This window comes from Pollicipes pollicipes, unplaced genomic scaffold (genome assembly GCF_011947565.3).
Source record: "Pollicipes pollicipes isolate AB1234 unplaced genomic scaffold, Ppol_2.1 Scaffold_4881;HRSCAF=5763_pilon_pilon_pilon, whole genome shotgun sequence".
NCBI lineage: Eukaryota > Metazoa > Arthropoda > Thecostraca > Pollicipedomorpha > Pollicipedidae > Pollicipes > Pollicipes pollicipes.
In genome coordinates, this window is record NW_023596576.1 from 42199773 (window position 1) to 42225464 (window position 25692).

General features: G+C 49.1%; 1 protein-coding gene across 1 annotated transcript in view; it reads right to left on the bottom strand.

Annotated features, from left to right (window-relative positions):
* Positions 1-25692, bottom strand: part of LOC119100410 (neuronal acetylcholine receptor subunit alpha-10) — a 48525-nt gene that overhangs the window by 15827 nt on the left and 7006 nt on the right. Inside the window, exons 2-7 of the mRNA XM_037223507.1 lie at positions 14790-14834; positions 13387-13496; positions 8616-8796; positions 7046-7152; positions 6430-6677; positions 3141-3273 (exon numbers count right to left, since the gene is read on the bottom strand). Coding sequence (XP_037079402.1) covers positions 3141-3273; positions 6430-6677; positions 7046-7152; positions 8616-8796; positions 13387-13496; positions 14790-14834 — 824 coding nt within the window. The remainder of the gene's footprint in view (positions 1-3140; positions 3274-6429; positions 6678-7045; positions 7153-8615; positions 8797-13386; positions 13497-14789; positions 14835-25692) is intronic.

Sequence of the window (25692 nt, forward strand, 5' to 3'; positions counted from 1 at the left end):
GAACCAGTCTCAAATATAATACAATGCGGACAAACTGATTATGGTCAAGCCATGCCACTCCATAAACGCAGGTCGAGTCCATTGCGGCCAATATGCATCCCAAATGTTTGCGTTTCATCAATGTTTCCTCAATTCGCCAAGGCCGTACATCAGCCATAACTTCATCCGCATCGTCTTCTGAAATTGCCAGGCTCGACAAGAACCATAGGCAGCCAATTTTAAAGCCTATTGGCTTACGGATTAGTGAGTAAAGCAGTCGTGGAAGACAAGCTTCCCCAGGCATTGATCAACGATTTGGGTAAGCTTCCGAGGGTGTCCGGTCATACCGGTCTAAGGTTTAGTACCATCCGCACCATCTCATTTGCAAACTTGTACGACTCCTCCATCTCGTTTGTGTTCCACCGTACAAGGCGTGAGACTAGTCAAAATTGAAGCATTTCATTCGGAAGCAGTGCAAGTTAAGAACTACTAAACCATGTCATTGTTTGTGTGGTGTCATGGAGCACCGTCTTAAATGAATAATTCCCGTCATCGTGCGTGATGTTTAAGTGCCAAACAAACGGTTGCAAACGGGAGTCTGACGGGAGCAAAGAGCAGGTGCATGATGACATCATGAAGTAGCTACCACAAGCACCACTCTGCTGTTCCCTATTCAATGGCTTCACCATGTCGCTTCCGACTACGACTACGAGAATAGCCTCCTGCATAGCCTGCAATGCATTGAGACCATGATAATAACCAAGGATAATCTTGGCGGCACACCGCGGAACAATGTCTGAACTGGCAGTCAGACCGTTCAGATTTATCGTCAACTCCCAGTCAAAGAGACTAACAATGTATATATACACCACTGTTGCGCGGGTGTAGCCTCCGCCTTTGCATCCGGTCCAGCCTCCATCTTTACCATGGCCATTATTAACTGAGGCTTTCCAGAACCTCGCGGCAATGCACTTAATATTTTTCCAAAAAAAATAGACATGAATACACAACCCCGCCACCACCCCCCACATATATATACATATATATATATATATATATATATATATATATATATATATTATATATATATATATATCTCTCTATCTCTCTCTCTCTCTATCTCCCATCCACTCCCTCTCTCTCTCTCTCTATCTCCACCGCTCTCATATCTCGTAGTCTCTCTCTCTCTCGCTCTCTCTCTCTCTCCTCCTCCTCCTCATAGTCACGAACGCAACGTTGCTCTCTGCACGTCGCTCTCCTGAACGGTCCGCAGCGCCCAGAGGGAGCGAGGCTCTGCCGTCGTGTCTCTCTGAGTAGTCAGAACGCAACGTTGTCTCTCCTTTCAGCACGTCGCTCACGCTGCGTCACCGGTCGGCGCCCGCCCCAGAGGCAGCGAGGCGGCCGTCGTGTCGTCTGGGCCGAACAACGCGCGGCGATCGCGGCGGCGGTGGCCGGTGCAGTGGCTCAATGGGCACGTCTGCCGAGAATGGCCGAGACGACAGCCGACGGGCGGCGTCATGGCCGCGCTAGTGGGGTCGTTACCGCCGCCGGCCGCGCCGCTGCCGCCGCCCGCCACGATGAGGCCAACTTGCGGCAGAGCCGGCGAGACGGCCCGCCACCGGGGCGGCGTCCGCCTGACAAGCGCACGAGTGTTTGCTCTTGCTTCTGAGTTCGTTTTGCGGCTTTGAGAGGCTGGCGCGGTGATCGGCTGTCGGCGGCGGCAGGGCCGGCTCAAACCGCTGATCGAATCAGGGCGCTGCCATAGCAACGGCGGCTCAGCGGCATGTCTCATACAGCGGCTTCGTGTAAGTCGTGTCTAGGACGCGTCTGCAGACGAGATCCTTTTCCTCATTTGACTGGTAGACGCTGATATCACCCATATGTGTAAGGGACGTTCGACACGAATAACACTCGAGAGGAGACCAATCTCACGGGCGTTCGAGGCAGTGGGCGAAGCTTGGCCACAGCGCAGGCCATTCGTGCACGTCGCAGCTAGCGAAGGTCATAGCCCAGGTCACATTGTCCGCACTGCGGGCGGCGAAGGTCGTAGGCCGCGCGTGGAGCCGTCGCCACTGAGCCAGCGACGCCACGGCTGCCGATGGTCCTGCATAGGGCCTCTGCCCACCGAGCCAGCGACGCAGCAACTAGCGACGGTCCAGCAGAGAGACGCTGCTCGCCGAGGCAGCGACGCAGCGACTAGCGACGGCCCAGCAGAGAGCCCCTGCCCACCGAGCCAGCGACGCAGCGACTAGCGACGGTCCAGCAGAGAGACGCTGCTCGCCGAGCCAGCGACGCAGCGACTAGCGACGGTCCAGCGTAGAGCCACTGCCCACCGAGCCAGCGACACAGCGACTAGCGACGGTCCAGCAGAGAGCCGCTGCCCACCGAGCCAGCGACGCAGCGACTAGCGAAGGTCCAGCAGAGAGACGCTGCTCGCCGAGGCAGCGACGCAGCGACTAGCGACGGTCCAGCGTAGAGCCACTGCCCGCCGAGCCAGCGAACGTCCGAAGACCGCATCCTTGGCCCACTGCTCACCAAGTTCGGGCCTTCCTTCCTCGGTACTAACTCTCCACTTTTGGTACATCAGCCCCTCGGTACTTTTCACCCGGCTACCTTTTCACCCGGTGCGAACAATGGCTCTCTTCTAAATAACCATTTGAGGAGAGCGGGAACGCGACACAACAGCGCAGAGAAGCCGCAACCAGCCGATGACCACGAAGGCCACGGGCCATGGTTAGCAATAGACTCCAGGTATGAGCTGTGGACGGGGCTGTTGGCGGTGGCGCAGTCGACACAAGCGTGGAACTCACGCTGCTTCACGGGCCATGGTTAGCAATAGACTCCAGGTATGAGCTGTGGACGGGGCTGTTGGCGGTGGCGCAGTCGACACAAGCGTGGAACTCACGCTGTTTTCTCATGTCCGTACGGGACAACACCCTGTGGCTCCGTGAAGTAGTTGCGCTAGATGTCATGAACGCTGGATGATGCGATTTCGGACGTTTTGACCATAGAATCGTTATGTACTTTGTTGATAAGACGGATGCGTATTGAGGCATACTGTTGATAAGACGGATGCGTATTGAGGCGTACAGTCATAAGCGGCTGCCGTGGACGCCGACCTCCAGTCCCACAGCGTTTTGCCCGCGCGCGACAGCACCCACCTTCTGAGCACAAGACGTCGCACCCAGCGGGGCACCTCCTTCTTGGCAGGGCCGCGGTAGTGCAGATTCAGCACCACCACCGTCATGATGATGGAGACGGAGGTGATGGCCATCACCGCCGTCAGGTAGATGCCTGCGGCAGCCGGAGTGGGCGAAGGATGAGCGCAGCGCCGCCGGCTGGGGCACGGCTCTGCCTGGTGACGCACGCCGACAGCCAGCGGAAGTGTGGCGCATTAGGGGAGCTGAAATGCATTGAAGTTTAATCACGCTCACTCGCAGACCCGCGCATCCACGGAAGCAATTGCCGTCATAATTGAGTTCGCGCGAGATAAAGCTCATTCCCCGTCGGCCATTAGGAACACCTAGTGCGTGTGAGCTGAACGATTTGTAGCCCACGCACGAGATGTGAATGTGTGTGTTGCCAGGTAATGCATTACGCTCAGTCCACTGAACGGGCAAAGTACTTTCCATAGAGCGTCAACGGTGCAGCCAGAGTTGATACATCACACCATTGCAGGCCTCGCCAAGATGTGGTCAGATGTGGACAAAAGCTACCCAATCAACCGGGCCCATGGCTGAACTCACCGAACCGAGTATGGGTACCGTTGTCTCTAAAAAGACAGCTGAACATATCGATCATGCCTATGTAAGCAGTGATTACTTAAGATCGGTTGTCAAAGATGCAAGTTCCACCAGCTGTTTAAGTAACCAGTCATACATTACCTGCTTTATCTACAATGAATGCATTTGATGTTATTATCACACTTTGCGCTGCCTGCTATAAGATGTTCCCCTTGTCGCGCAAGTGTAGATACCTCACGGTATTCATGAACAACAATAATTCTTGGCACCTCGGATAGATAGTAATTATGATGAGAGCTTATCAAATCTCACTAGCATCATGAGCTCAATGTTCTTCTTTAATAGAGTTAACGACCTTCAAAATACCAGGAGGTGCTACCAAAGCGATGTTGTAGTACTAAACAACGATCATATTACGGTACTCAATATTTCGAGCTGTGCCTATGCTCAGGGGCGTATCGCTCTCACCTTTTGGATGAGCACAGCTTGAAGTATCAAGTACCGTTCACGTAACCGTAATTTAGCACCACGACGTCGTCTAACCAGCATCTCCTAGTATATTGAAGGGCGTTAACTCTTCATAAGACGATTGAAATCATAATGCCGAGAAACCACAGGCTGAGCTCCTTTCTTTCTCATTTTAAGCAAGTATAATCGTTTATAATTCAAGTTTCTTATGGGATTAATGCACACGTGCATTTTTCATAGCAGTGCAAGTGTACAACGATATTGTAAGACATTGCATTACGCGTTGTTCACGGACATAGGCTAGTTCATAATTCAAACCCGGCGGAGGTTCAGCCATATACAGCTGAAGCCAGCGGCTGCACAAGTTCTGTTTATTCCAGTTAAGCACATCACGAGCTGGGCGCGGAACCGTGTGGAGGAGAGCAGCTAGCGCAAAACATCGGAATTTTTGCACTACGCCGATAGCGATGCCTGCAAAGAGAACGACGAAACCAAACAAAGCCAGACAAAGCCCAACTTTTCCTCCAGTGGGTGGAAGGGCTCATAAATGCTGCCGCACCAATACAATAGCCGTGAGAGCTTTTCTCGCTGGCACGGTTTCTATTGCGGCAGCCGTAATCATTTTTCTTGGCCGGGCCGGGCCCGCCCGCTAATGCTGCGTGACGCCGCCGAGGCTGCTACAGATGGAGCCGCCGTAAAACACATCCCGCTGTCCACTTTCAGCGCCGATGCCCGCCCAGTTCTCGCGTGTAGAGAGAATGAGGTGAAAACTTCCGTCAGTACGTCGTCGGGACTCGGGCAAACACAGACAAGACCCGCACTCCCGGGCCATCCATCACCTCGCGCCCTCTGACGGCGCTGGCCCGTGGAGGACAGGATGGGGGGATGGGAATGGTGGGAGGGGGTGAGCGGAGGGGGGTCCTCTATCTCCGGCAGCCGGAGTCTGCCGGGCGTGCGGTGGCCTCCACGCCGGACCAAGATGTGAGGGAAAACGAGAGCCAATCATGGCCAGAGGCCGTCCGGTGGGGCAGGCGCTGCTTCGTCACTCCCATCACCGACTGCTATCCTTGACATCTCGCTGAATTGCGACATTTCCCTCTCATGTGCCGGTGTTAGTGAACTATCGCATATTGCTTCCACAAGCTCTCAAAGAATGATGTCACATCCCATTCGTTGATAGGTTTTTTGTCCCTCTGAAAGCCTGGAATCTCCTCCCGCATGCGAACCACGATGACAAATCTACTTATGACTAACATGTCCGAGCCCGGACGCACCTATCAGAGGCACGCTGTCGCAAACACTTTCCGTAGTACATCACATCACAGGAGATTGGTAGGTGATGGCCATGTATTCACTGCGGCGCAATACCCGACGTATCTATTAGCGACGCACTCCCAGGCGTAATGAGTGTCACAGTCAGACGTGCCTACCAGTGGCACATTGTCAGACATTACTACGAGTGACACACTGTCAGAAATGCCTACGTGTGACACATTTCCATGCAAGCCTACGAGCAATACACTGTCAGACGTGTCTACGAGTGGCGTATTGCCGGACGTGCCTACAAGTGACACACCGTCAGACGCGCCTACAGGCGGCACGTTGCCGGACGTGCCTACGAGTGACACACTGTCAGACGTGTCTACGAGTGGCATTTTGTTGGACGCGCCCACAAGTGACATACCGCAGACGTGCCTACAAGTGACACACTGTCAGACGTACCTACGAATGGCACATTGTCAGACGTACCTACGAGTGGCACATTGTTGGGCGATCCCATCAGTGCCACCCTGTCCAGCGTGTTCCGGAGCCGCATTCTGTCAAATGCACATGCTGAGCACGCGCTGCCGGACGTGCGTGGTTGCATGTGGCGCGCCGTTGGACGCACTGCTGGACAGCACGCTGCCTGGCAAACCTATGAGCGGCTGGCTGTCGGACGTACCTATGAGCGGCACGCCGCCTGACAAACCTATGAGCGGCTCGTTGTCGGACGTACCTATGAGCGGCACGCTGCCTGACAAACCTATGAGCGGCTTGCTGTCGGACGTACCTATGAGCGGCACGCTGCCTGACAAACCTATGAGCGGCTCGCTGTCGGACGTACCTATGAGCGGCACGCTGCCTGACAAACCTATGAGCGGCTTGCTGTCGAACGTACCTATGAGCGGCACGCGGCCTGACAAACCTATGAGCGGCTCGCTGTCGGACGTACCTATGAGCGGCATGCTGTTGGACGTACCTATGAGTGGTACGCTGTCGGACGTCTCAGGCATCTTCTCGGCGATTGCAAGCATGAAGACGCTGAAGGCGAGCAGAACGGTGACGCCGAGCGAGATCTTCTCACCGCTCTCAGGCGGCATGCAGAACACCAGCAGCGTCAGCACCGACATCATCATGCAGGGCAGCACGATGTTGTACATGTAGAACAGCGTCTTGCGTCGGATGATGAGGGTTATGGTCACATCTGGGAACGGCTCCGGACAGCAACTGCGTAGAAACGGAGGCAGAGCAGAGCAGTCAGCAATGTTGCTGTTGTGCACGGGTTGCAAGGACGGTCCTTCAGCTCATGGCCATTAGCAAGTCAAGCACATGACATCAATTTTCTCGCGCTTGTTACAGCTATATGCTGCCAAATCATGCGCGAGATTGGAAGCGCGTAAGACATGATCCGCAACAAGAACTGGGCCGACTTGGAACAGTCGGATAGTTGCAGCGCTGCGTATTGATGTTAACGAAAAGGTAGCCATTGAAAGGAGCAAGATAGGGACTAATTGTAGCTACCCGCATTGAGTGGCGATGTAAACATTCCGATCTGTGATCCCTCTGGCTAGTGACCAGGCATGAAGCGGACCAACCTGTAGTAAACCACATTGCGGTTGATGCGCGCCTCCAACAGCTCCCACTCTCCATTGGGAATGTAGTTCGTGAGGTCTACCTGCTCTGTCCGATTCGTTACATCCACCTGCCACAAAACGCACCATCACCACTCACGGCTCTTCGTGGCTCCGCTCTTCGCGAATGTCTGTCCAGATGTCATGGCGATACAAGGAAAATCTGCCGATTTCCAAACTCATATTGAAACCGTCAAGCATGCGACGAGGCTTTCTACGAGAGGGCCCGACGGGGCTCGACGCAGCTCGTGTGAAAATACCGTTCCAATAGCTTTGAAGTTTTGCGTGGAGACGTCAGCTTTTCAGCTATGGAAACTTCTCGGAGGCCAAGGTTTCGATCAAAGGCAGTCTGCGCGGCGCGACGCGTCAGGCTGCTGTGGCTGCCGCCAACTTTTTCGCTTTAGCTATTGGAAACCGAAGCCCAATTTGCATATTCGCAGGTGGCACATAGATCAATGAGATTTGCGTAAGGCCGTCGGCATATGTTGGGCAGAAAATGGGCGTCTTTTCAGCGGAAAACTATCATCACGTGTTTAGCAAACGGCTGTAAGCGATCGATGCGACGGAAGACGGCTTGGACTGCATGCCGTGGGACACAAAATCGTACCATATTTTGCGAAGCCTTAAACTGAATTTCTACCAAGCCCGTCGCTACTTCTTTATGGGTGCCAAAGAAAATAATTAAGCTTCGATCGCAGCGCAACAAACACAAATCAGGATACACGATAAGGGTCCGATAAGGGTTCGCCATTAGCGACATACCACAATTACATTACTGGTGCTGTGTAAACTGTGTTACTGTGTAACGTTACTGTGTAATTGAACGACAGCAAAGAACGACACAGTGGCATCATTAGCGCAAACTATGTATTCAGTGTGTGTTTTACAGAGTGACGTTATTTCGGAAGACATCACGGAAGATTTCTTCACACCTTGGCAAATTTCCGGCACTTAGAACGAGCCCTTAGCCGCTTCTGACAACGGTTTAAATACAAACACACAAAGGATCTAATATCAGCGCATTCTAGTCAGAAGCTGAGGCAGACAACAGTCTTGGCGGAGTTTCCCGTTGAGACATTCCTCGAAACGAAAGCATAGATCATGAATTTAAGTAACAACAAAATAAATCATCCTTGGGCGGTGGGTCATGTCCACACATATGCATTGCGGGGGAAGGAGAGTGGATCTGGTTGCCACATCCGTGAATATACGATATCTTGTATAATCTAAAGACTAACGTTTAAAAAAACTCCGCCTGAGCTTTGAATTGATCCGCGTTTCCCGAAAGTACTCCATTTTACTGACACACATTGTAAAAAAGCTTTGTAACATATCACGCGATGTATCCCAAAAACAAACACACTGAACATCGCAAACCCGTCTCATTCCCCTTCACGAGGCTCACTGGTCCGCCTCGTCCCCTTCACGAGGCTTGCTAGTCTGCCCCGTTCCCCTTCACGAGGCTCGCTGGTCTGCCTCGTTCCCCTTCACAAGATACGCTAGGTCGGCAAGCACAATACGACCTGGAACGCACCTGGAACCCATTATACGTCCAGCTGCCAAGCTTCAGGATGCAGGTCTGATCGTCAAACGGGAAGTAGGTGACGTCGACGGCGCACGTGGAGCGAAACTTGGTGGGCGGTGGCCAGAACACGCGACCGTTGTGATGCACCATCGCCTTGCTCTGCATGTAGCCGCGCGTGTAGTCGTCCGCGCTGGAACGAAACGGGCGCGTCACGCCGGCACGCTCAGGCTGTGCAAAAACGTTAGGGCGGCAAGAGCTTTACCATGATGAAGTGAAATGTGATGTGTAAACGGGGGAAGGGGGACAATTGCCGCTCAGCATTATGCAAATGAGTCGCAAAGTGGGTTGCAGGAGCCACGTAGGAGTGAAACATCATAATGAAAAACAGTGAAACAAATCAGTTATAAAATTATATTGAGGTCATTTGTCAATTTCTTCTTCAATATCTTAAATTAAGAAATGAGACATCATTTCGTTAGAAAAGACAGTACCGCCAGAGACGACAACGCGCAAAGTTACGTCTAGAACTGGAATGAATACAAGTGACAAAACGCCATCGGAGGATCGCGAACGAATGACAGTATTTCTGATGCACCATGACCTGGATAGAGCACATAGTCACAGACCAGTCCTTGTGGGGAAAAATGGCAAGAATGTGTGCCACACCGAAAAAAACTGGATGTGGCAGGTCGAGTGCGTACCTACCGAAAAATTGACACTTGCAATTTTCTTGACACGAAAAAATTGACACTTTTCCGCTCCCCTGACTATAATTATGGCAATACGCCTGTGGAAACTGAGATCAGACTCATGTTATTGAGGCACAAGTCAACGCTGCGTCGCTGGCGGCCGAGTTACTGACGCCAAAAGTGTCGTCTCTGCGCCGAACGACCCACACAAAAACTCTTGCGATTAAAGGCAGTGCTCCACATTTGCATGCGGTTTTGATCTGAAAGAGCCATCTGGAAGATCGTTCGGTGCAGATCAAATTCGCACCCTTCTTAAGACCTAATTCCCCCTGGTTTTGCAGCTATACGCCAACCGGAAGACGCGTAGCATATTTCAGGAGACTATTTTAAGCTCACCCAAGCATCCATGACGCCATAATAGCGTCATTCAAACCCTGCCGTTTCATTAGCCACTCGGCGATCAAGGCTAATAATACAGCCATTGTCCAGTCGGTCATATTTGGCGTTCGTGAACAGGATCTCCAGATATAATCGCCATCAGTTGTATCTCAATCGATGTTGTGCATGGAACGATGACGTTATCAAAATGACGTTTTGGAGAGCATATTTATTTAACAGAGAAATTGTGTTGTCTAGAGAAGCCTTTTTCACTTAAAAGTATACCAACAGCTATAAGTGAACTCATTTCATCATATGCTGATGTTGATTTGGTATCTTCAAACTTAGTACATCCCCTTTAACCAATTCATCTCTCACGAAAGGGTTCGTTGGTAACGTTGAAGTACGGAATGCGGGTGGCTGCCGGTTGGGGATTATCAAAACTTGACGGAGAACTAGGGCAGAAGAATACATGACCACTCAACGCACTTTAAGAAACCATAAGAATATAAAAAGCATAGAGAACAAACCTATGCAATTTTACTTATCTCATGCTATCAATGAGACTCGCTGCAAGCATTTTTTGTTAGCTGTATCTGTCTCTGTCATTCCAATATTATTGATTTGTGTCGCCAAGCATGCCATGACCCCAACTTATTATTTATATAGCCTTGACCCCAACGTTTTACAAGCAAATTGAAGCAAACTAAAAGCAAATTGAATTCCCCGACTAATCGCGTGCTATCTATCTTGCGCTCACTCCGGATCACGAAAACGAATCACATTCCTGGAAAGCGCCTCTATCAACTCGTCTCTGACCGGCTGCTCAACGCGGTACGCTGCTAAAGTTTTGGTTGCTTATATGGGAAATACGTTTCGGAGAATATGATTCTCAGTAATGTTAACATCGAATAAGGGCACAGCGATATCAATAACCTGCAAAAATTACCACCAGGACTCCGCCATCGGCGACCTGTCTGTAAAGTGGCCGCGGCACGTGGTTGCCTACTGCCGTCAGTTGACTCTACACCCCGGGCGGCCATCTACCAGCTGTTGCGTGGATTTTCTGCACGATGTGGCGCCTGCTCTGTGCTGTGCCGTTCTCGCCGTGACCGAGTGCAGGAATCCGTCTCGGTCGGCGTTCTAATGGTCGACTCAGTTCTCGAATTCGCCCGCTACTTTTGGCAGGGTCACTGCCATTCGTTTCCATTGAAATTCTGCGGCATCTCGCCCTTAAAAGTTGGAACGAATGTTAATCAGACACCTTCAAACGGGAGTTCTCCCGAGATGCTCGCGCTGTCTATCCGGGCCGAGACAGCGTGCCTAATCAGATAAACTGCGCCCGACAAGCGCAGGCAGCCATTTTAAGCGGATTCTTTATTTGGTGTCATTGCTTCAGCGACGGCGAGGGAGGAGATTCAACGGCCAACTCAAGACAAATGGTCTCATATACGCCGGCTCTGTCCATTCGCTGCCATACCTCCTCGTTGTCTCGATTAGCAGCATAAAAATGTTGGAAACGCGAGCAGTATGGCTCATAATGACGACCATGAATCTCCATACGGATCACAACGAGCGCTCATGCCAAGGAGCAGAGCCAGTGGTGGCGCCGGCGTCAGCCAGCTGCCAGCGGCGCCCTGCCGCCGGCGCGGCCCACTGCCAGCAGACTGCCTCCAGCGCCCTGCCGCATTCGCAGATCACTGATCAGTATGGCACCGGCGCCCGAGTGGTGGTTGATGCATGGGTGTCTTAGCGTGGCGTACAATGATGAACGGTCTGTCCGAGCGGCGCCACGCACAGCTTGAAGTCGGGCCCGGCGCGGACACGAGCGGTGGAGCTTAGCAAGCGGCTCCATTTCAGGAAATGCCGGGAGCTATTGAATGAATCGCTCGACCAATTACAAGCAGGATAAATGGAAGAAAGCGGTGGTGGAGAGTGCCTCAAATACTAAACATGAATGGCAATAATTGATGAAATGCACTTCGTTTCGTTTTGTAGGGTTCCCATTCACCAGGTTAGTATACAAGAGGTTTTGTCAAGCATATCGATAACAAAGAGTTGGAATGTTGAAAAGCCTTAAGATTTAGTACCGCTCGGATGACAAAAACAAAAACAAAAAAGAAAACGTTTCGTCATCCAGCGAATACCACGTTCTCATTCTACTGAACGATCCCACTTCAATGATGGCCTCAAAATGGGATACTCTGTTCAATACCCGATGAACAGTGCAACATTTTCTTCCGACAACGATCTTCAATTTGTGAACTAATTGTGCTTAAGATTTTCCGAATTGCCTTCACTACCGGAAGTAGCACTGTGATGCTACAATTTTCCCACCAAAAATACTTCATTTTACCCTCTAAAGCCGAGCTTCAGAATCCAAAACAGGCACAGCAGTTCAAACGCAGAAGCATCGGGTTTGGTATGGTTGGCCGAACTATCCCCTAGCTAATAATGACGATGCAGAACAGCATGGCAATAACAGTGCGAATGGCTATTGGTACGGACGTGCGGTAAATGAGCTATAACGGCTAGCACCGTATAGCTATATGTGGTGGTGAAAATCAATACAGATGTATCAATACGCACCCAGTGCGTATGGTTGTGCTGGCGGACGACGTGGTGATTGTTCGTAATGTGGAACAAAATTGATGGCGAAGCCTGACTTTTAGTTCAACTGCCAGCCAAATGTTTGTGGTGGAACTATTGGAGCGTGAACTAGCGATACTTTGACTTTCCAGGAATTGGATACATTGCGTCAACAAACGTGCAACGGGACTTTGTGTTTGTTAGACCATCACGCACGCACTTCGAATCCCAGTTGTCTTAAACACTTGTAAGTGCAAATCAATGCTTGATATGAGCACAACCGGCTTGTAGTTTTGCAGCATTGTGAGTTAACAGTTCTTTTTATGGGAATAAGCGATCTTTAATATGCCATGCTGTACTACTTACACGACGTTAACTAGCAATCGTTAGTAACAGTGATAAAATTTCGACGATTCGCAGCTGTAATGATGGTCACGAGCCTGACCAAAAACGTTGCATTAAAAAAGTGAAGACGCATCAGCTAGAAAAGTTCACGGGACCTGTGCAGACACTGCCAATAAGAAGACATTGCCATATAAACTTGAGGATAATAAAGATATTGTCATATAAACTTGCGGAATATAAAGTATTTGTGTTTCTGCTGCTGATTAGAAACCGTATGTAACGCATATTTTCAACATCAATTGTGTTTCCTTAACCTTGCTAAGTTGTGACCACGAGCAGAGCTTGGAAGCGTCAAGCTGTTGCGTTACATACTGCATAAAAACATCTACATATACACATAGTTCCACAGGGTATAACCATTGCTGGATTGGGACGACTCACCGGCATTGACGAGCAACCAGCATAACGACGACTAACCCGCATCCCCAGTACATTGAAGGTCATTTAATGTCAATCTACGAACTCCCAACTTAAAAGGCCGACACCTCATTTCCATGAATGCGCGTATAACAGTGAACTAGGCTCATAAATGAAGACGAGCAGTGGGTGAGGATAGCATTACAAAAGTCTCCCAGATCGGACAGAACATGGCATCAGTTAATCGACTCATGTCAGATAAAGCTCATTTAAGACCCATCTTGCACTCCCTCCAGGCAGCTATGCTCGCATATTAACACAGTCACCAGACCTTCAGCAATGCATTTAAGTTGGGGGCTTACTTGTTGTAGAGGACGATATCCGGTAGCCAGATTTTCTCGCATGGGACTCGTAGCTCCATCATCCCACCAAATTGCTTTGGATCCCACGTTAGCAATTCATCTGTCCACTCCTGTAACGTGGGCAAACTCATGGTAAGTCGTACCAAAGCCAGAGCCGACATGACAGCCACGTTAAACAACAAATCCCGGCTTTAAAATTGTTCTCTGCACCACTACCGCGCTTCACGGGACCAAACATGCTTTACGGTGTCTGAACTCGGATATGAGGAACGCGGAACAAAACACACAAAAGGGTGTCACAGGAGTAATATAAACTACGGGAACAGAAAATGCAGAAGGCCCATAAAAAACGGTTCCACGTTTTTAACACAGAACGCGACCGGGCGATGTCGTAGAATATACAAACAGGAGATTCTGAGCAATTTCTGTCTTCGAAGAACAAAACCACACAAAAGCCATGTCAAAATGCTACATACATACCCACACCAACATCCTGACCCACACCTACAAACATCCCCCCACACCCCCCCCCCCCACACACACACACCGCCACACACACACACACACACACACTCACACACATTCACATAACTATGCATACAAACGTGCGTGTATAACATTGACAAAACGTGACAAGTGTGTTGCATGCAAGTGAACGTCCTCGTATAGAGAAAACGAAAGGTCTAGCAAGGGGCTTTCTTGCATGAATTCATTTCAGCTCAGTTCTTCTGGTGACCTCTTTTAGGTTCACTTGACTGCAGGAAAAGGCATTTCCAAACTAATGAGTTTCCCTTGAAGGCGGTCCAGCCCTCTTTTTGGAGGTTCTCTCACTACATGCATTTTTGCTTGCTAGGCCACTTGCTGCTCCGAATTCAACAATCATTTTGCCCACATTTTGGGTCTTGCGCCCTGAGAGTCTGAAACGTAAGATGGCGAGCCTCTTCTCGAAGTTTTAACACTTTAAAAATCTAGGATTATTCTGATGAATTCCCCTACCATAAGTTCCGTCTGCAAACAAGGATACCAAAATGCTGACAATCGACTGCAGCTCCATTCGAGTGTGCCTCGTGTCGAAAATTACACCTAGATTCCTTTCTTCTGAATTTTCTCTGTGGTATCCGGCAATATTTAGGTAAATATACCTATACCAGAAGGTTTTTACTATAAATACCTAACCCTCACTCCGCTGTGCGCGAGCATTCATTTGAATGTTATACTCTAGTTGTATCTGTCAATGTATTATGTCAGGCAGGGTCTACATTTGTATCTGTATAGAGGAATATGCATGCACACACCACAATGTGTTAAACAATGTTGCAGAGAGTACCACAAACAGTGACGCAACATTCTAACAAAGGTCTGGTTTATTTTTCCCATTTACACCTTTTTTCATCATCACGTACCTGATCAAGCCATACGTTTGTTGTTAGCACTTGATTTTTCTCGTCCTGAAAACAGACACATACCTTTAATAATCCTAAATGACACGCACCCGCACGCGCTTATACTCCAACATATTTAATTCACTTCGTGTCAAAAAGTCTTGGAAGAGTGGCATTATTAGGGGTGATCATTCCTGGCATCACTCCGGGGCGGAACCGCGACCATGTTAGCGACCGCCAAGTGCGGTCATTTCGCCACCTCCTCCATCATGCGCGGTTGGTAAGAACTCCGCCACTTCCACACCCGGTAGCTTCGGGGACCAAGTTAACAACGAAAACGGGGCGACCGACCAAGTCAGCGGCTCGGCGCGTAATTCGGATGTTTTCCCTTTCTGTTTACCTTTTAGGTTGAATTAAACGAGACCACAGCTGTGAAGCCTACTCTCCCCAAATGAAGCGATACAGTGGAAAATGTTAGATGGTAACGCCAAATGTGAAATAGCCTGAGCCTGATAGCAAATGTGAAGCCTCAGAATCAGTCGGTCATCTCGTGTCGCATATGAAACGAGTCGCTCAGCAGCACAATCTCTGATACAGGCGCTCAACAGATTGAATGATGAATGATGAATCCATGATACCGCTGACACCACACCGAAGCTATCAGAAACAGAGCATGCCGATCGCCGCCCTGAGTTACTAACGCCGGACCAGCGCCCGCGGCGGGAGGCTCGCGGATACGGTCCGCTTTCAACTATACTCCGGTCCGAGGATATAGGTCCCGGTCCGGTCTGGTCCGGGCCGGTCCAGTCCGGACCCGGGGATATACGGTCGAGGGATATATCCTGACTGTGCGGCCTCGCTTCAAGTCTCCGGAGCGGTTCTCTGATTCACCGGGCCCGAGGATGGGAAAGGAATGGGGATAGTCTTTGACCTCGACCGAAACCTTATTTCCTGTAACTCTATCTGCAAGTGCACCAGCGCCATCTGGGCAGCCTGATAGCAAGGGCGTAGTCAAGACTATCTCGCAAGGTTCGCTGAAAAAATAAAGCATGTCCCGCGCACATATATAGTGTGCCTGTGCAATTAACGATGACATTAATTGCATCAAGCATCATAAGCTCTAGTGGGGCACAAAACAAAAATGCATCAGGCCACTTCTAGAGCAAACCTATAGTCATTTGCTGGTGCCTCTTCGGATACCGAAATGATAGGTTATAGAGATTATCAGCCATGCTTTAGGACTAGACACGCAGCTTTCTGGCCAGCAGCCGGCTACATTTGATCCGTCCAAAGTCCAAAGGCTTCTCGGTTTATTGAAGGCTAGAGACACCAGGCTGTCGGGGGCGAGAAATTTTCGCAAAACTGCGCCGCACATACTTTTGCGGGAGCCAACATGTTTAAGGCAAAACGTTAAGTGAACAAGTAAGCAAAACACATTAAGAATAGCACGTTTCCAGACAGGAATTGTGGCTGATAATTCATTTACCAGGCAGAGCAAGTGTCTTATCGGCAGGGGGTCAGAATGCACATATATCATGGAACCTCGCATAAGTTAAGCGTCACAATGCCTTAATTACCTTGTGTAGTATCAAGTTAAAAGCAAACACGAACATTTCAAATGAATACGATGGTTATGTGAATTACGGACGAAGCCATTGTCAACTTGGAGCCTTTAAGAGTGGAGTGTATTTTGGTACACACGAGTCAAATAATGTTATAATCACGTCTACGAGTACGTGTGTATACGGGCACCACATGTATGAGTATGTGCTGTGTTATTTCACCAAAGCGACCCGGGGCTATTGCCAACAGACACTTTACCACATGACCAGGGCACCAAGTTGCCAGGTAGGTGAGCGACCTTCTAAGTGCAAGCCCTTTGGTAAAGTCTTGAGCGAAGCTCTGCTCATGTGAGGTAAGATATGCTACAGCGAACTGCTTAGCCATGGTCTTGTCTTAGCACTTCGCACTGCAACTGGCAAAAGCGGGGTCTAAGTGACAATTACGGACACATAGGAAACCGCTCAACAGAGGCGAGCTCTGACCATATGGTGCTCAACAGCAGTTAAATCATTTGGTATCAAGCCGGAGCAATCGCCGCCCGCCCTCGGGTGGGGGTGATGAAGTGGGGTCGGCGGGTATGATGAGCGGCGAAGGCGGACGCTCGTGCTGGGAGTGATGAAGTGGGGTCGGCCGGTATGATGAGCGGCGAAGGCGGACGCTCGTGCTGGGAGCGTCAGATACATCATGCTTGACGTCACGGTTTGAAATGGAACGGAAACGGTTTAAGTTAAAAATAATCATGCTACGTCAATTCTCAATGCGTATTGAGGGAAAAATGGACACTGGAAGTGCACAATAATGTAAGCAACGCAATCACCTTTTCCTCCACTGAAATCTGAGTGACAGATGTGAATGAGCCTGGTGTACATCTCGGTGCCAGTATGCATGCAGAGCGTCAGCAACGCTTTAACTAAACGACATGGTTGACAATGTTGGATGTGATTTACAGCCTCATTTCATATGTACATAAAACATCACCCTTTACTGAGCATGATCACATTTCACGCTTAAGCACTTCAAGGCAATGCGAACACAGCTTTCAAAAATATGAAGTCTTAGATACTGTTAAGTCTACATAATAGTTCCCAGTAACCAATGTCCAAATTATGTCTGTATTATGCCTTCTTCTGTACAAATCATTACGGCAATGCTCTTCAACGGCCCAAGTCTGGTAAGTTGTGACGTGATACTAAATGCTCACCGCAGCACATGTCTTGATATGTAACCACATGGCGCAGAAAACTTGCAGGCCATCGACCTACAGGTTATGATGATTGTTGCATGTTCCATATGTTACACATTTTTTTCAGTCCAGCATTCACATAGCTAGATGCGTAATTTTCAAAAATGTACAATGCCTGTAGTGGTGCTTCTTGCTTCAGTTCTGTCCTATTATCTCTTGAGCACCAACAAGTCCCGATACTTTATGTTACATGAGGCATTTGGACAGCTTTTGCAAGCGTATATTTTAGCCATGATATGCTTGCCCTTGATGCAGACGGAGGCCGGGTGCAGAATGGCCGCATGGCAGACTTCAGAGAGCTGGATCGAAGTTTGACGTGGGCGGTATAGGCTGCAGGCAGATATTCTAGAAGCAGTTGCTTCCTTGTTTAGCACTTTGACACGCCTGAGCGACTTCGCCTTTACAAGCTGCATTACTTGAGCACAAACTCAGCGAAGTTTTTCCAGGTTACTGATTTCACCCCGAGGTTCCTCTCTGCCTTGGTAATGTTTTTAAGCATCTCATGTTCAGCAATGAACCGCTTGCTTATGCAGCACCGCGCGAAAAGCCTTCGTGCCCAGCATCGATGTAAAATGAAACAACTGCAGTGGGGCATAACTTGCCAAAAATAAGGCCAACTTCCGACAAAAAAGCATTTATTCGTGTCTAAGTGGAGTTGTGACTTTGTGATACTACCAGAAAGCGTTCGGTAACGCCCAGTCACGTGAGGGCGTGTCGCTCTTTCAAGCACAAAGATCGCTTGCGTTTCATGAAAACTTCGTCAGCCGCTTAAAGACTCGCGCGCAAATCAATCACATTCTGTAATAAATACTGCTCCCACAACTAGGCTCCAGGCAGTTTGAAGGTATGGTCATAGCCGAAGGGAGGACTAAAATAGAAACCAATAGCATGTCTGGGTGACCTGACGCGGTAGGAATTCAAAACTCAAAGGTTCATTCAAGTTGCCAAACTCAATTTGCCCAAATGACATTAGCATACAGAAGACGGTTCGCGGATTCCTCCCAGGACCGGCGAAGTTGGCACCAGGCTATCCGAGCGAGGGTCAACAACCGATTCACCATTTTCCAGTTAATGATACACAAGCCCTCCTGGTATATTCTAGGTCAGGGCAATTTGTGTCTGCTAACAACAGATCATCTGAAAGGTCTGCTCACACAAGATCTCTGGATGGTTATACCGACAGAGTCTTGCGGACAGCAAGGGACAGAACCAACCACAGGCAGCCTTGTGCTGAAACACAACGACCAAAACTATATTTTTATGAGACGATCACAAGGCCAAAACAAACTCATTAACCGCTAAATTACTTCCTGATCCCATTTATGCGTTCTCTATTCCACATCTCTCAACTCGATTTGCAGTTGATATGCATCGTAGTCGAGGTCATGAACTATGGCTGCTACATAAGCCAAGTAAATCTGGATTGTCTAGTCACGTAAGACCAGCCTTCCCGACGCCAGGAAGCAGACCTCTGCCCACGGGTTATTTCACCTCCTCACCTGATGTGTTGGGGTGGGGGGGGGGGGGGGGGTGGGGGGACACAACACTTATAGCCTCCCAGGTCACACTAATAACCTCATAATTTTCATTTCAATGAAATTATGGCAGACTGCTCCCACCAATATAATTTCAACTATTTAAGAACGTGCGCTTCTACAAGCACCAGCAACTTCTTTGCTGCCTTCAAATTCTGGAAATGCACGGGCTTTGGGGTCTGGGTCAAATGAGTGAACACCCAGGTCACGGAAACATCACACTTCCGAAATGCTCATGGCAGGGCCCATTATATAGCCACACCACCAGTAGTTGTCAAAATTTGCATGTTAGGGCAACAGAGGAAACGACCGAGGCAGTGATCATTGTCTAAGCCGTCCGACAGTCAGGTCATCCCTTGAGGCCATCCATTGGGTCAAACCTCAGGCCATCCTTATTATTTGGTAAATCTGTGATCTCGAGGTCGTTGGGATCAGGCATGCACTGTATTCCTATGCAACGGAGAAATTTGCGTTATACACATCGGATACACGTAAACATAATTGCTCGACACTATTTTAATCGAGTTTAAATTAGACTCACTGCATTTGGTCTCAGACACGGCAAGGTAAAACGGCTAATGCGGTCAAACATTTCCCTATCTACCATGTGATGGCCATCCATGTCACCACGACGCGATAAATGACATTCGGCGCAACTGGCGAACTGTTTCAGATTGTATTTGTTTGAAACCACGTTAAAATCCGTGCCAGGTCAAATGAGGTGACACACGTTTGCAACGTGCTGCAATAACCATCAGAATGGACATCTCACGCGATGGAGAGCAAGGCTAAAATGACCAACGATGACCGAACTTCTTATGTGTGATGATGTCGATGCAATGAGCTCTTATGTGTGATGATGACGATGTCACTGACGTCGAAAGACATTCACAAACATAAAGCAAACGAGTGACGAGTCCCAGCAGTCAGCAATTCAACTGTTTTGGTGATTTACATCTGGCTCATATACCCGTCGGAATGGATCACAGGTCACGACTTATTTGGAAAAGCGCTGAGAAAAGGACGGCACGTGTAAATGTGTTGCAACTAGCTTCTGAAAATCAGCGCGAGATCTTCAGTAGCTGTCAGGCTGTTCAAGACAAACCTCAGGAGGGGAAGGGCTGCCAGGCCGCCCATCGTGCAAACGTTGAAAGCATCCACAAATCTTTCCGAGCTGTATGCCAAGGCGTAAAGCAGCATATGTGTTAACCATCTGCAATTTTTAATATTTGCTCACAGACATGAGTCATACCAGTATGCTATTATGCTACTTATGCACTGTAATCAGTACACCGCCGTGTATTAGGGCAATGCGATCAACTATGACCTTACTGAAGTATATGTCAAAGTTATTAAGAAAGACCATATTCTTGAAAATGGGAGTGGGAGACAGGCCACCGGATGTGTTTGCCGCTTCAGATAACATCATATTAGCTTGGCAAATCGCGTTCAATGTCCCCTAAAAGAGCTCTGTTTTAGGTAATCTAACCTCATTAAGGGATCTCGGGCTAACAAGGAAACGGTCAGTGTAAAAAAGCATACGACACATTACCCTCCCTCGTAAAAATTGGGGTCACCTAGAAGCCAGACAGAGGTGGGTACAGGACGAAGAAAGAATGCGCTGATGGAAAAATGGAAGAAAAGAATGAAATACTCTCAGGCATCGGCTCCCGCAAATGGTACAGACGTGTCTATGAATGAAAAAGAAGGCATTGAACGCAAAATAACCGCGCAAACTGTGCACTAGCCGATATAAAGTGCATTAAACATACGTCTCATGAGCTGCTTTGCTTCATAATACTCAAATACCCGGGAATATTGGCCTGGTCCCAGCCATGGTAGCAGAGATATTCTGTCTTTATTGTGCAATGTGCACTGTCTTAATATCGCGTCTCTACAGCGTCATTAGATTGCATTGGCAAGAGGCGGCTTCAGAGATTTGATTGGGTTCCATCAAGACATCATATTTGGTGTGCCGTGATCTATAGCCCAATCAAACAATTTTCGCTACATTTCCATCAGTATTCCGACAGGGCTATTCGGAGTTATGAGATGAATGATGAGCCACGGCCCGGCGCGCCGCTGGTGGCCCGCCGCCGTCCGTGACACTTACACAAAATATTTGACATCAGCTGACACTTCACACACAAATACGAGGCTATTTCGTGTCATTCGTCACAGAGATCGACATTTAGTCAAATGCAGCGTAAAGTGATAAGGGATGAAGACATACAAAACAAAAGTATACACATACAGAGTCAAACAACCCTAATGCGCAAAGAACGTCTTGGCAGAGTGCTTTAATCTTGTCGGTTCCGGTCGTCTCGCCGCCACCGGCAACTGGCTCAGAAGACAGGCGGCTGGGTATGGGAAGGACCGGTGTCGTATCACCGCGCGCACCGCCAGCAGCGCAAGTTCCGATACCTTCGCGCAGCGATAGCAGTTCGCACATTGTCCGCATTTGGTGGGGCGTGGTGAGGTGTTGGTCATCCTGCGGCACGTAGTCATGCTTTCGGAGACCGGTAGCAACTCTGCTAGCAGATTTGACTACTTTCAACAGTCAGTTGTCGTTAACAGCAGGCCCCTGACCACAAACTGCACAGCCACATCTCCCGTGAGAGGTGCCTTGACTGCGCGACGGTCAGCAGCACTTGTGGCAGGAGATGTCTCAGGTGGCGGAGACCGATCGGGAGACCGATGCTCTTTTTTGCTACATCGCTAACGTTCATCCCAACTCAGGTGGCGCTGAAATAACACGCCCAGGTTTTGCGTCGTCTGGCCCTTCCGCACGGTCTCCCCATCGATCCGTGCGCTGACAGAGAAAATTCCGATGGTGTTCTGTCAAGTGCCAAGGAGAAGGAATTCAGTTTTGGATGCGCTGAGATTGAGGTCGTGGGTATGGCGCCATGGTGATAGGGGAGTACAGGGTAGTTTTCATGCGTTGGGTGAGGAAAGGAAGGTAGTTTTTGACATCAAATGTAGGAATTTGTGCGTCATCGGTGTGCTGGGTGACATGACAGCCTGACGTGCATGCAGCCTGACATGACGTGCAGGCTGGGGGCCAAATTTTAGACCCCCTTTATTAGGGACCAATTTGATTGATACTTGATAAACCAAAAAGTAATCGCTAGAGACATACAATGCGCAAGACAGGTGGTACGCAGTTGTGCCCGTGTGAAACCCACAAACGCGCTTGTGTGAAATCTTGGGATCTCTAGGTCGTCGCTTACGGGTCCATTGAGATCAAACAATATCGATCTAGAGATCAGTGTCTGTATGCCCTTAAACCAGTGCTAACGTAGAAAGCTTTTCTAATCAAAATGCCAATCGGCGTCATTTAGATCACTGACCTATATGACTTTTAGAAGCAAAGGCATGTTAGGTTATTTTGATACTGGAATTTTGCATCAGCTTCAACAACTACCCTAGGTGACCAAGTTGTCAAATGCAATTTTGATTAAGGTCATTTTTGTTCAGATGCTTCTCGTGACCTTCATAACGTCAAAGACAGGAATCTGTCGATGTTCTTGTGATGGGCACATTCAAAATGAGCGTCAAAAGCTCATCCGCAAACCGAGTTTTCCATAACGAAACCGGCATGGGTTGACCTTCATCTCACCTTCATGCCAGGCCAAATGGTTAATGAAGGTAGTTGCTATAATAATTTTAGCTAAATTTTTGTCTTAAAAGCGGTATGACTTCACCTTAAACTCCATTGGCGTATAGGAACTTTTCTAAGAACTGTCTCCGCTAACGACCATGGCTTACCCTTAACCCTGTACCAAAATCTATTTTTCACTTCCAATTAGTCTTTTCTGTAGCCCTATACCGACCGCCGCCTACTACCCACACATGACCGCAAGCCGCATACGCTGAACCCGCCGGCCGGGTGACTCATCCTCGATCGGGTGACACGTGATTGCATCAACCGTTATGGATGGGTTATGTGCAGCTAAAAGACTTGCCTCCGTTCAAACCAGGCCTTCTCACTCACTAGATTCTTCCGTAAGGCGATTCGATACTTCCTTTAAAAATGTCGCCTCCAGGGCCTCACCAGCCGTCGTTTGCTTCATACACTTCCCGCATCGCGAGGCCACGTCCTGCTTTGTAGCTGGCTTGGCCGACCATCGTACTATGTCGTACTTGCTCCTCATTAGTTAATTATCACATCTTTCTGGAGTTTGTGACCATGAATCGTTTCGGATGCATATAGTGTATAAGGCGCTCCGTTGATGACCATGTATGCTCATTCGCTCTCGGGCTCAAGCAAACAAGACCATTTTTCGCTCTGTACGTGGTCACGGTGGTGTGAGTGCTGGTGAGTGGAAGTTACCAGAAAATAGAAGCTGTTGACTTACAATATTTATATGTCTCTGACAGACGACAAAGACACGCAGCAGCAGTCTTCACAAGTCTGTCTATCACGCCAGCAGTGAGAAATCTGCTGCAGACCTGCTACATCTACACCTGCATGACATCTAAAACCTTACATCTACATCATCATGTTACATGACATCTACCTGCTACGTTATATAGGCGAGGTACGGCAGGGAGATGTCCAACAGTGTCCAGAGCTGGATTTTTAAGTCCCCCTCTCGTGCACGTTCGTGGCAGGCAAAGGCAGCCGTCGGTGCTGCTGGCTCCCGAAATAACCGCCAGCTGAACGAGGGTCGGACGCCTCGGGTGACTGGGGTCGTAACCCCAGGCGCGTCCTGATACAGACCGCCCCTGGGGTGTGGTTCCTTTGTATGATATGAAGAGGAGGGTATCGGACCCATACATCTCACATCACCAGGAAAGCGTAAAGAACCGAAGCGATCACAGCAAAAAGATCAACCGCCTGGACACGTGCGAATAGTAAATTTAGAGGTACGCACATTTCAAAGCTGGTATGAACACACAAGCTTAACTGGTGGTAATCACACCTACCACCTGATACGGTGGCTTCAATGGCCTTCAAGGTTTACAGAAAAAGGACCATTGCCAAGCACGCCCCACGTGTCCGTCAAGGTCGTGGGGCGTGCGGCTGCACAATTCACTGCTCCTTGGCAGGACCACCCTCGACATCTGTGCCCGCCTTCAACTACTCAGGGCAGGATCACACACCCGCATAAATTTCAGCCAGTCAGCTACGATATAGCACATAACTGAATGTGTATTCCTGATGCAAATGTCGCTGCTTAAACATTTGTGACACTTATGTGAAGTGCAAAATATCGCTTGCTCAACTGCACGTGCTGACTTGCACAACTCTCGCGAATCTAGAGGGAGCCGCAAACACCGAACAATTACACCGCACGCATCCCACTAGACTTGGCACAAGATCTGGCGAGTGTAACAGCGCTAGATTTCACGGCAATGCAGTTTTCCAGAAATCTACAAAAAAAAAATCAGGCGTCCTGCAACCTAAGTCCCCTAGCATGTTTAAAAAGCCTGTAGGACAAAAAACAAACAAAATTGGAACGCCCAACCCTCCTGGGAAAGAGCCCACCCACCACCTGCCATCTGTTTCATTGGAACACAAACTATAAATGCCATCCGTAATATGATTTGCTACTTCCTTTACAAAGTCGCCATTAGCGCCTCACCAGCCTTCCGTTACATGATATAATTCAGGGGTCGCAAGGCAATCTCACGCTCTGTGATTGGTTTAGCCGACCATTATACGGTGTCTACTCACTTCTGATTTGTTCATTATCACATCATTTCCGTAACATGAGATTATGCCCCATTGTGTTGGCGCAGTGTACAGGACGCACCGTTTATGAACATGTGCTCTCATACGCTCACTGGACTCGAAGGCGCGAGTCTGCTGTTGCTTGTGCCCGTTGACGTTGCGATGTGAGTGTTAGTTAGCGTGAGATACTGGACAATAGAAGCTAGTAACTGACACTGTTTATCTTTTTCTGACTCACGGGAAAGACTAACACGAGCAAGCTCATCGCTACTTTAGCTATCACACAAGCAGTAAGAAATCTGCTACAGCGAGTTCACGATCGTAGAGCGCACCTGCCATTTCCCCTTGACACTTTCTCCCTTTTTTGTCGCTATGCGAAGACGCCAAAATCGCAAGAGTTTTTGAGAAAAAAATCACCGTTTCTTGAGCTTCGGTATGCGTTGCGTCGGTTTTAAAAGAACGAAAGTTCGAGACATTCATAGCAAACTTCTTGACTCTGACAACAGATAATCATTCGATGGTTTGAGAAAATACAGACACGGCACAAGCTGGCCGGCATTGCCATGTAGCCAGGCTCCGTTTCAGTCCAGTGCAGCTGATGGACAGCGTCCGAGCAGGTGATGTGTGCTCGGAGCTGAGCACTGGAATGATGCTTCTGGACGATGACAAGTCCAGATAAGTCAGCACCCTTGCCGATGGTTTGGCAAAGAGGGTGACACACCGTCACGAAGACCAGACAATCCAGACAGCGATATCGTTTCAGCTGGAGAGGCTTGAGTCCGTCTCGAGAGGCATAGGTACGCACACAACGTTGACCTGGTTTCTCGGACAATAACATGACTGAAATTAGGAACCCAACTCATTCCATTGGCCTGAGATCTGCCATGAGCGTTAGATCATGGTCAA